This window comes from Montipora foliosa, chromosome 9 (assembly GCF_036669935.1).
Source record: "Montipora foliosa isolate CH-2021 chromosome 9, ASM3666993v2, whole genome shotgun sequence".
NCBI lineage: Eukaryota > Metazoa > Cnidaria > Anthozoa > Scleractinia > Acroporidae > Montipora > Montipora foliosa.
Genome location: NC_090877.1, coordinates 47,293,190 through 47,305,689, shown reverse-complemented (window position 1 = coordinate 47,305,689; position 12,500 = coordinate 47,293,190). Strand labels below are relative to the sequence as shown.

At 40.2% G+C, this 12,500-nt stretch overlaps 1 protein-coding gene across 2 annotated transcripts in view; it reads right to left on the bottom strand.

Annotated features, from left to right (window-relative positions):
* The window catches only part of LOC137972005 (endothelin-converting enzyme homolog), a 42,283-nt gene that overhangs the window by 9,490 nt on the left and 20,293 nt on the right, over nucleotides 1-12,500 (bottom strand). For both annotated transcript variants that reach the window (XM_068818801.1, XM_068818800.1), the window contains exons 10-19: nucleotides 12,349-12,474; nucleotides 11,478-11,608; nucleotides 10,385-10,613; nucleotides 9,198-9,296; nucleotides 8,796-8,873; nucleotides 7,347-7,447; nucleotides 4,410-4,468; nucleotides 3,204-3,255; nucleotides 1,413-1,480; nucleotides 250-374 (exon numbers count right to left, since the gene is read on the bottom strand). In XM_068818801.1, the coding sequence (XP_068674902.1) occupies nucleotides 250-374; nucleotides 1,413-1,480; nucleotides 3,204-3,255; nucleotides 4,410-4,468; nucleotides 7,347-7,447; nucleotides 8,796-8,873; nucleotides 9,198-9,296; nucleotides 10,385-10,613; nucleotides 11,478-11,608; nucleotides 12,349-12,474 (1,068 nt within the window). The remainder of the gene's footprint in view (nucleotides 1-249; nucleotides 375-1,412; nucleotides 1,481-3,203; nucleotides 3,256-4,409; nucleotides 4,469-7,346; nucleotides 7,448-8,795; nucleotides 8,874-9,197; nucleotides 9,297-10,384; nucleotides 10,614-11,477; nucleotides 11,609-12,348; nucleotides 12,475-12,500) is intronic.

Genomic DNA, 12,500 nt, shown 5'->3' with positions numbered 1-12,500 from the left:
TCACTGGAAACAGTTTGTATTGTTTAACCGTTGCTATGCACCCCAGCCTATAGTGAATTGCTACCGTTATTTTCAAAATCACTGTAAAACACCATGTATTCCTTCTTTTTGGCAGTTGCCTGATGATTGCTTCGTGAGAAGCATGAAACTCGGAGTAGCAAATAAATGTTTTTGACCTAGTTCAAGTCTACGTATCTATATATATAATATATATCTATATATATATATATATAGGTATTTTCCACTTACGTCTTGCCCAAACACTTCGTAGTCATTGTATTGATCGACAAGACATTGGGATCTGTCTTCGAAGTTCTCCTCCGCCATGGTTGACCACCAGTCGTCCACATTTCCATCTTTACCAAAGAGTCGACCTTAAATAAGACAAAGCACTATTACCTATCACGTTGAATCAACTATTTCGTGAATCAGTATTTCATCTTCAATCTGTTCTTGTTGAACAATGCTGTCCAAGGATCCTGGTTACAATGGCCTTGATGTAAGTACCGATTAAAATTTAATGAAATGCTGCATGGTGACGTTTACCACAGAATGTGAAATTAAATTAGGTAATTCAACATTGTGCCTTAACAGAGGACGGCGCTCGCGGCGCGCGCGCGGAGCACCATGGGTAAGAAAATATGGTAACCCATCTGTGCGAGAAAATTGGTTTTAGTCACCGAACGACTGTACTTCCACCCCTCCATGTATGGCATTGTGAAACTCTGTGGTGCAACCATTTTTTTGGCGGCAATAATCTTTGATGTTGGACATCTATGTTATGGTTAATTGACACTTGTCAAAAAAGTATCCGCTGACCAGTATCACTTCACCATATCGCGGGCTCAAGTTTAAAGCTCATCGAGGTGTCCAACGAAGTCAGCTTCTCTAAGGTGACCGCTGACCAGGCAATGCTTTTCGATTGGATCGCAGGTTCAAGCCACGTTAACTTATTTTAAGAATAAATAACCCGAGAGCTCCGCTTTTAGGCTTGGCTAAATCTATATATTAAATATCAATCAGAGGTCAAATAGAGGACCTGAAAAGATGAATCACACGGTAACTCCCACAGGCTAGTGTAGCAAGAAGGGTTCTAGGACACGGGTCATGTTTTAAATCAAAATAGAGATTAATTCCAGGGGTATTAAAGGTTAGTTTCTGTGGTGTTGCGTCGGTGTTGAGTGCAGTCCGAAAATTTTGTGCTAAGGGTAAATAAACCACCATTAGAAAAATTTATGAGCTGTCGTCTCGGGCGTTATAGCCCTTCGTTAGATTCCTCACATTCTCGACTCGATTCGCTCTGGCCTTACGGGTCGCTTAAAGGCTCCCCCTAAGATTCGCCTCGTGGAGGGGCAATCCGGGTAGGTAAAATCAGGAAAGAACATTTTCGAAAGCAAATGTTTCAAAATTACCTCTGCTATCAAAGCCATGAGTAGTTTCGTGTGCAATTATCATTGCCAAGGATCCGTAATTGATGAACCTGTTGATTGAAATGATTACTTGATATGAGTTTCGAAGCGGGTTTGATTTTTATTTCCTGGGTCCAGAATTTGTTGGATTCAGGATTGGGAACTAAACACTCCAAATCTCGCGTGCATTTCATTGAATGACAGAATTCCAAACGGAACGTAACTTATTTTCCTTACTTCTGCTCCTCCACAGTAAACTTTTATCATTAGCATTGTCACCTTGCCAGGAGAGCCTTTCTTAACTCGACGAGAAAGAAAGTACTGTGCAGAAATTTTATAAAGTCTTTATTGAGTATGCGCAAACCATGTCTTGGAGACAGGTTGAAACCTAGGGGCGTGTTTCTCGAAAGTCCAGAAAACTTTTCGGGCCCGAAAAGCCATCTGTGAAATTGCCAACCGCTTGCTTTAGGAAGCCGATCTCTTAACATGTTTTCAAGCTAACTAAAAGAAACACGTCTGTGAAGTTTGACGACTTAAATTCTCTCCGTTCTTAAAATACAAAGGGAATTGTGACACCCGAAAATGGCCCGTAAAGTTTCGGGACTTTCGAGAAACGGGCCCCTGGCCATTCTCGATTGCACTCCAAGTTGCCATATGGATTTTCGTACTGAAAGCTCGATTTGACCCTCGCCTTGTCAAAATATGATGCACGCGCTGCCTAAACCGGTTTGACCTGAGTGATTAACTCAGAAACTTGGGCTGCGACGGCTTAAAAGACTTGTACGATTTCTGCAGAATCTCTCTTGCTCGATCGCCCTCTGGCGAGTTTTAGAGAAGCTCTGCTCTCAGGGTGCTGAGGATTGTCTTCTATGTTGAAAATTTGCAGAAACTAAATTTGAAACCTTCTAGCTGTTGGCAATATTCTGATATCACGTGATCAGGGGCTAAGTCTTCTCATCGAAACAAAAGAAAGTTAAACATGAGAATGTTGTTCAGGTCCCAAAGAATTAAGTCTAGGACATTATCATCACCGTCATGACATCACGTGAACAACGCAACACTTTTTGTCACATTAGCACAAGGCTACCGTTTCTAATCAGTCGGCTAAGAACAAAGCACTGAATACGGAAAATGCATTGCATCATGAGTCATCTCTGAAAATTTGAGCGCACATATACAAGATAATCTCTATATAGTGATGATCATTAGCGGTTTTTTCCACCCAAGAATTTATTAGTTTTTGATGGGTAACAACTGGCTAGTTAGAGCAAGTTTCAATTGAGTGTCGTAAAACCAAAACCAAAGTAATAACTTTGGCAAATCAAAAAGGACGGAGACAATCCAGTAGACCAATCAAAACTAGAAGTAATTACACGTAGCCGACACAAAGCGCGGGAAAATGTACACGCGGGAGCCACGATTGGTTTTGGTTTCACTTCTGGTTGGTTGAAAAAATGGCACGAGAACTTTGAAACAATCACTGAGTGAAATAAATGCAAAACCAAAGCAATTCGCTAATTACTTTCGACACTCAATTGAAAACCGCTCTATGAAAGCTAAACGGCTTAAAATTGGAGATTAAACTGAGTTTAACAAGTCAATTTGTAAAAAGCACGATGGCTTCTGTGAGCAAACCCGTATGCTAATGAAACAAAATATCAACAATGACGTATTGATTCATTGATAATTGATGAAAACCAGAGAAACTTTTAAGTTGTTGCTGTTGGATAAATCTAAGAACAATAATACGCTTCTACTTCTATTCCATGTCTTCGCATCGGCCTTACTACTTACTTTGGGTATTGTTTCTTGTAAAACGGGGAACGAAGTATTCCAGCTAAAATAACTAAAAAAAAAAAAAACAACACTTAATGCTCCTTATTCCAAAATGGCCGCCATTTTAGTATTCTTTTGTTTCCATGCAAATTGGCCCTTATGGCCTCGCTTTCAAACGTAAAATTCAAAAGAATATTTAACATTGAACGAGGCCAAAAGGGCCAATTTGCATGGAAACTAAAGATACTAAAGTGGCGGCCATTTTGGAATAAGGTGTATTAAAAAAACCACGAAGGAAAGAAAGGATTTAAGTGAAATAGACTGGAAATTTACAAATAATCTACAGGCTCATCAGCGTTTTTGCCACCCAATAACTTTTCAATTATTTTATGACTCACCCTTTTTTTTTATGAGTTTAAAAGGAGCTGAGTCGCCACGGTTGTCTTGAGCATGCGCAATTTTCGTACGAAAGTTCACTTTTGCATGGGCCACGGTAAAGTTTGTTTTCTGCCATTAGACAGGGAGACAACGATATCCAAGAGGATCCGGCCCCTTTCCTTGACATCACCGCTTTAACGAAGGTCAGTTTGAAAAAGAACTTAGCACATAATGTTCGAGAAAATTTTCTTGTTAATTTTTTTCGGCGATCACGAAATAATGGCTTCAACGCATTCAAATACACGAAGGCCTTTGCTCGCTCGACCAATGCTATCACCAGAGTACCCTTGAAAACTGTATGAATGTATTTGAAGTCTAAAAAATATTAAAGAATCGAACAGCGTTCCGCGCGAGTATGACAAATCAAAGATTGCACTCCGACTGCGCAGGGTCATTACAAATGAATGCAAATGAGGCAAAGATCATTTCTTATACGCATGCCCAGATGGTGGCCTAGTTTTAACTTTTAAAGTCAATTTTTGCTTTGTACGGCGCCTGGTGCTATACCATACTGATATTGGTATGAGACAGAATGTAGTTTGTGTTAGCATATACCAGAAACCCATAAGGGTTGAAACGTGTAACGCGCGGCCACAGCTTCCGAATATTCAGTGCGAACCGATTGGCTGAATGTTTCAGTGCTAAGTACCATATTTGGAAACCCCTCGCTCTTGTTGCTCCTAATATGGTACTTAGCAAATTGAATGTTCAGAAGCTTGTTTCCCAGCACACAAGGGGCCGTTACACGTTTCAACCCTTATGGTTTCTGCATATACCCAGTGGTACCTATTCTGTTTTGCTGGGGGCTGTAGTATGCGTTGATATTCGTAGGACCCATCAGCCACCTTAAAATGATAGCAAAAACAATAAACTGATTAATTTGGAAAAATATAACGCATGCACCTCAAAATGCCCCACTATCATTATTAAAATAAATAAATAAATAAATAAATAAATAAATTCGTTTATTTAACACTCTCGCAGTCAAGGAATGAATTACAGTGTTGGTCAGAGCAATACATAGTATAATTATAAAAATAGAAATAGAAATAGATGGCAAGAAACAATGCAATTGATATAATTGCATTTACTATTACGTTGACGCAGCAGTCGCATATTTCACACTAACGAAATCACCGAAACGGTTAGTTTTCGTCACCGAAGTGGCATTAGGTTTAGGTCTTAGATTGTAATGATAGGACTGGCTAATGATGCGTTTATGTATAAGCGGATGCAGCGGGTTTTCCGGGGAGACTTTTAGTACAGACTTTGTGCATGCTGTTCTTCTACGCTCCTGGAGGGTAGGAATATAATCGCTAAAGCGCGCCTTTGAATCCTCTCCAGATCTTGTGACAAATATTAGGGAAGGTTGGCGAAAACGACACAGGCGTACTCCAAAATTGAGCGCGGCTAACAAGGTCTCCTTGTGGAACACCGCATTTCTAAAGTTGCCTGATTGCATGGAGGTGTTTGTTAAACTATTAAACTAACATGACTACTGACTGAGGCTACAGAGTACCCCCAGACCAGATGACTCAGTCCGCGAAAGTTCCCGCCCTCCTCCCCTCCCCCGGGCCAGACTCAAGGGACCGGTTGCTCGAAGCCTGGTTAGTGCTAACCGTTGGCTAAGAGATATCAAACAATAAAGTTTTCTATGACATTTAACGCTGGCTAGCGCTAACCATACTTCGAGCAACCAGGGCAGGGTCTTTTAAATAACTGAGGAGAAAAAGCTTTAATTTCTTTGTAATTTAATCTGCAAATTCAAGTCTTCTAGAGTAAGGACTATGAAATGTTGACTCCGTCTCACAACACTTGATCGTAAATGATTAATTCAGTGGGATGTTGTGGTTTGGCCTTTGAGTCATGGTAAGTGTAAAATTACAGCAGGTCCACATCAGCTGTATAGGCATGTCAATATATAGTGCTATTATACCTGCTTCAACAAATAAACGAAACAAACAAACCACTTGTGCAGTAAACACGACAACTATACAGGTCAGTCCCTTACTTGGCCATCAGTGTTGCTATGTACATTTATATTTTTTGGTATGAATGAGAGCCGGTGACCTTTTATGCTAATTCAATTCAGTCGTGGAATGGAGCCAAAGGGTACCACTTGTATTCACGTCACGGAAAAACAAAAAGCAAAGGGGCTGAAAAACGGCAGAGCAGCGGGTTGTATGAATTTTTTTTCCCAATCAATGTTTTTATGGCTTTGCCCCTATCTATGATTGGTAGATCTTGATCGCATAATCCGTCACATCACCTTTGCATGATGTCCCGCGGGTTGTCCCGCGGACAGCCGAAGTCCAAATTGACATAATAGGGACATTTAGCATCGCGTTTTCAAAGTCGACCGCAAACTTCAAACCGTGGCTAATAGCGGTTTGCCGTTTTCCGTACTAGAGTGGCAAAAATAACATAAGGTTCGGCATTTGGCGGGAAAAAAAACGCGCCATGTTGGATTATTGTCTTACTTTACATGTGTTAATTAAACCGAGCCAGCGTCCTCAAGGATGTGCAAATGATCAGCAAAAATGTGCTAATTCAAGAGTTAAAGCATTAAAAAAACATAGCTTATAGGTTTAAACGTGAGTTCCTACAGAATTTTAAGGCGAAAACCTTAAAAAAAGAAAGAAACGACAGTTTTCACTTTACACAACATGTTTCGACATTCTCATGTCATCTTCAGTTGCAAATAAGCTTTTAACGGTTGTACATTTGAATTTATATTAAGGTACGTTACAAAATAACGCGTCAAAACTTGCGTACAATTTGAGTATGAAATACGAAATGTACGGAAAACAAAAATAGCGCGCATAACAATAAAATAAGAGACAAAAGGAACAACGTAATTAAAAAGAAAGAGACAAGTCTAGATGCCTTAACTGCTGATTAAGAATGGGATTTTCCCACTTAATGTGCAATGCCTCTTTGATCTTTGTTTGGAATTTTGAGGCGGCAGAATCTAAGATCGTGAAGCATTCTGTATTACAAGAGTCATGACAGGCCCTAGATGACTGCAGGTGCCTGTAAACATGCGAAGACTTGTCCGACAGGAGATGCTCACGAGCACGTGTACAAAGGTGGCGAGTGGTCTCGCCAATGTAGCTGTCATTACAGCCAGCACACGAGAATTTATAAACGACACGCGAACGTAGACCTTGCGGTACTGAATCTTTCACACTGAACATGTTTCTAAGTTTAAACGTACTAAAGGCCAACTTAACATCTAAATCAGCTTTACAATAATGTTTGAGTAGTTGTCTTAACTTAGTCTGGGCGATTTTAGAAAACCGGCCAACATAAGGGAGTTTATAGAAGTGCGTAGAAGTTTTCCCCGGAGTTGGATGAGGCGTCCCACCCATTCAGAGAAGGATTCATTTTCTTAGAAAGATACCTATGAATAATCTTGTCGATGACCCAAGACGGAAAAGAATTTTTCCGTAGTAAGAAAATAAGCTTCTTAACATCCAGATGAAAACCAACTCAGGAATTGTTGATAGTATATACTCTGTCTAGTAATGTTCTGACTAGACCCAGTTTGTTATTCAAAGGGGCGAAGCTGAAATAATAAGTAAGAAGACCAGTAAATGTCAGAGGTTTCCCGTTTCCAGAGAAATACGCGATGCTAAATGTTTCTAATACCTTTATATCTAACGCCTTAGTTGTCTTATTTTTGTGTTTTTAGATGCTGACTAACGAAAAAATTCCACTTACTTATCTTTATTCACTCGAAGACGAAGCGAACCAAATTGCCTTTGTATCATCATTTTGTTCATCGCCACAACATTTTCAAAAAATCCATCGCCGACGGTTAACTAGTAACAAAAAGGAAAAATTAAACAAACGAAATGAACTATCATTAATGAGCTAAAAAAGTGATCACCACGAACTTACTTTTATATAATAAGCTCTATAATGCATTTTGATTGGTTCTCACCTATGATCTATGAGAGGACAGACCATTCAGGTGGCTCCAAGCATTGCACCCACATCGCAGAGGTCACGGGTTCGAATCCCGTTGGTGGCACCTGAATTCTTCAGGTGTCTATAAAAATCAACAATTGTTTAAATTGTCCAGCGAAAGTGTGAGGATCACTTCTCTCGTTCGTGTGTTGCCGTGCGTCTGTTCGCTAATAGATCCCGGCCCAGAAGTCGTCGAAATGTGGTGAGGACATCGGTGACACACTCGCAACTTTTTGTTCTTACCACATTTGGACGTCATCTGTGACTGAACAGACGCACGGCGCACTGTCAAAATGGAAATGTAAAAGAAAAAAGGGGCACACCGGTGTGCCACTTTGATCTAGTTAATCTATCCCACCACCGTGATCTATTACTGAACAGACGCACGGCATCATGGAATCTATTTGTTAAGTAGAAAATAAAATTTATCATTGCAAGACACGGCACGAGACTTTTCCCTTAATCGCCGGTGGCGCTATATTAAATTTTCTTTATCCAGCTGTGCGCATATGAGCATATCAAAAAGGCTTTTTTACAACTTTATAATCAAGTCTAAGCACTGCGGAGACAAAAAAGAAAGTTAAATCGATGTTGAAACCGGCGGCAAACTTAAATTCAGTTCAACACGTTTCCACAAAATTTTCACATTTTCTGTAATTTTGAGCAAATTAACAAAGTGAATTAACAAAGTGAAAAGCACCTTATCAAAGTCCATTCACTCCAGATAGCCTTGGTGGGCCTTTCAGTTCCGCAAATCATACCTCAGAGAATTGCGATTGATTCCACAAAGGCAACATGAGCAGCTGGCTCAGATATCGCAACCGAGCGTGACAGTTACGATCAAACCCAGTGCTGTTTCGGTCGGGTCAACGCCTAAGCAGCAAGCATATGCACAAGCAATCTACGCAAACTCGGTCAGTGGTAGCGTTTTGAAAAACCAACACTTTTTGCAAGGACAACAGACACTAACCAACCTAAAGTGAATGACTTCAGTGCACTTTTTCTTGCATCTCTAGCGTAAACTAGTTCATAGTGATACTCTTTTCCAAACGCCTTTGGAACAGCCTCTCGATCTTTCGCTTCCTAAAACTTAAACTTATGTAAAGACTAAATTGGAAGGAAGGGACTCTGATAGTCTTAGGTAATTCCTGGAAACTGACTTGTCGAAGCCTTGACAGTCATTCCGTAACTTTCACCCACCATGGAATAATGCTGGTCGAGTTCTGCGTCGTCTTTGATATAAGGTGGGTATCCAACATCTTCTGCCATAGCATCGGCCTGCAATAGCAAAGTAAAAAAAAGTCGCTGGCAAATCAAATGATCTTTTTACCCCTTTTTTCGGGGTATATTTGTTGATAGGTCTTATGCAAGATTACGGCGCGTGCTAAAAATCCACCACCACATCATCTGGACACACAGTACTGTTCGCTAGTGGGGTTTTTTTTCAAGTTTGCTCCTTTGGGGCTTACTCATGCTAAAATTTACAAGTTCGATTTATTTTAGACTTCGAGGCTTGGTGGTGAAATTAGCTAGTCAGACGTTATCACGCAGAAGGGCTGTTGTCTTGATATTTAATTTCGCGATGAAATGCTGTTTGTTTACCTTTGCTTTGGCAGTTTCTTTCGTCAAGTAATCCATCCAATCTGCTGTCTTGAGATTGTCAGTAAAGGCCTTTCGAACACGTCTTGTCATGTCCCTTACCTATAGTAAAGGGGAAAAGAAATTGTAACTCTGACACCATGCAGAGACGTCCTTCCCTAAGAACCATTTTCTGAAAGACGAAAGTCGATACCCGTCGGTAGAATAGGTCCTCCAGGACCTATGTTGCGATTTTAAAAAAGTTAGCAAAAATCAGGCTTTCCATCGCTCGCGGTTATTTTCTAGCATTGAACTAACAAGTTCAATGCTATTTGACCCATACTCTCTGCGAATGCCATATACGTATACGAAGACATATTTCATAGGGCCTTTATGAAGTCATGGGCACTCTAAGATTGGGCAGTTTGAGCTAGGCTTGTATAGATTGTGCTATCAAAATTTTTGGCGTAAATTGAGCGAACTGGCGTAATTTTTCCCATTTAAAAAAAAAAAGCACTGCTAGCATAATTCGCATATTTTGATAATTATCGGGTCATTTTTGATCCTATTATTTCATCATTTTTTATCTCAAGTCCCAAGCACTTGCTGATGTTATTCGATGTTTAATGTTTCTGATCCCTGGGACTGGGGCCTGGGGTGAACTGGAACCGGAAGCGACATTGTAAACCATGTCGGTCCCTGTACCTCTCATTAGGCAAAGCTACAAAATGGCGTTGGCTGTCTGCCAGTCTGCTTGTTAAACCTTCGTCTGCTGCCGCGGAAAGGGTTTTTAGCCTGCTCTCGGCGTCTTTCCTTGAACAGCAAGAGAATGCACTTTCTGACTACTTGCAAGCAAGTGTAACGCTGCAATATAACAATCGCAGATAAGCTACATGAGAGTATAGACTAGTACTAAGGTGCATGTAAACCTGAACCACATGTTCATTTGGATTTCATTGTGCTGTTCATTGCGTTTCTTTCTTGTAGACCAAATATTTTTTGGATTTATATGCAATTTTTTCAAAGAGCGTAATTTTTTTTGAAAAAAGTGGCATAATTTGGAAAAACGAGCATAATTTTAGCATAATTTGGACAAAAAAAGAGCAGTGCTACTAGCATAATATGCTACTTTTACTAGCACAATCTATACAAGCCTAGTTTGAGCGCTTTTACATGAAGTAAGCTCTTTTTCTTGTAGGAGTACACCTCACCGTACTTTCAGTATCCTCATCAAAATCCGCATCTACAAACAATCTGCCCAGGCTCATGTCCATTGGTGTCATCATTCCCTCCAGACAGTCACTCCATCTTTCTGCCTCTAGCGGTCCTGCTATAGCCTCCATGAATTTACGTTTTACATCAACGAATCGTCGAGGCATTGTTAAAACGTACTGGTCAACAACTCGCCACATAATGTAATCCTTTACAACGCCGTCAGACCTGTTGATGAAAGATGGGCACACATTAGTCGCTGCGAAAAGCACTTACTTCTTCGCCGCACTTTTGGTGGACGCACATATAACGTATAACAGTGCGAAGAATCTGAAGCGAAATGTTTCTCAAACCAGAGAACAACACAGTTTGAAAGCTCTGACAACTTTCAATAATATATCTAAGTCGATTCATAATGACACTTATCGTGAAAACAACAGGAAAATCCAGAGGAAAATCCGCCACTACACAAATCTGCCATAACTCAAAGAAACGAATATTATGGTTTTTTTCTGCCATGTGATTAGCCGAGCATTCGTTCGGTGGCGCTCGGTATCCGACGGCAATCCGAAGACTGTAACTCGACGGCCCGAAGAAATGCCGAGTGTACCTCAGAACGCAATCCGCAAGGCATGGCAGTTATAATCGGGCGAACTCAGGCATGCAATGATATCTCGAGATTCATTGCGCGATAGCCCCGAGATGCATTGCAAGATTAGTGTAAGAAGACACAAGGAATTATAAATTTGTCTTCCTATGTCGCGGTGGACTTAGTCTAAAGAAATTATCCTTAATATTACAATGATTTCAGTAATTTTAAGCAATTCTCTAGAAGTTAGATCAGATCCTTTAATGAGGGAGCTCAACTTTAACGTTTAGTTTATCAGTTCAGTCAGCACCTAAAAAATGACAGATTACAAATTTTAAATCATGAATTTTATCTGTATCAGTTCAATAATTATATGGTTAGTTTACCTTTACCTCTGTATGTTTATTATAGTTTTGCACACGACCTCTGATCGTCCTTAAATAAATTGGGATCTCGACACGCAGTCTCAAACGAAGATGGAAATAGCAAAACAAAATACTCACGTCCTTGAATAAACTTTGTAAATGTCATGAAAAACATGTTCATTGCCGTAAAAGATGGATTCATGACTGTTTAAGGGTGCGAACGCCTGGTTAGAGAATGCAGTGTTTAAGAACCCCAGGATAAAGTCTTCCTGTCAGTGGAAAAATATAAAACAAAACAAAACAAAAGGATATAAGCGTTGAGCTTGAAGCACATCGAGAAATTTCATAACAAACTGCCTACGATAAGTACGTTCATTTGTTTTGTTTATTTGTTGAAGGAGGCTAATACATATTGACAGCTGTACAGCTGGGGGCAGAAGCGAGAGGTAAAATACAATGTCTCCAAATGTAAACACTGATAACAAAAATATTCCTCCCAGAAGAGGGGTGAGCGCGAGCACAGATTGAAAACAATTTGCCAGCACAACAACAATATTTTTCACAGCAACTTCCCAATACTTCTTTTCCAAGTTAACAGATACACACACACCTGCGGAAAATATATTTTGCGGAACACCTCCGTTGGGTGCCCCTATAACCTTTCTCTACTTCACACATTCAAGATGGCGGCTAAACACGCCGGGAAGGACATACTTGGCGTTTGACACAGTTCTAAAATACGAGATGTAAGTAACGTAATCGTTGATGTTGCTTTTGCTAATGTAAAAGATGATAACCACAGTACTTAAATTGCTTAAGTGTTGAGCTTTCGTCTTTTGCGAGGTTCTCCCTCCATATGACGAATGGACTTATTGCAAATTCCTGACCATTGAGCAAACTGCTATGTATTTGGAAGCGAAGTTTTAATTGAAGTTTCCGCTGGCGTTGCGTATGGACCGCCGAAAAAAAACGTTGATCCATCCACACTATTTAACCAAATGACACTTACACTAAAAGAGGTTTCTTCACAAAAGTCATAGATTGTCTTATCCAGGTCAAGAAGAGAACGCCCTGACCGATGATACTGTTGAAGGGTTTCGACCAAATCCTCGGAATAGAGATTGCCCACCAATGCCTGCAACAAAAAGGGGAAAAGAAAAA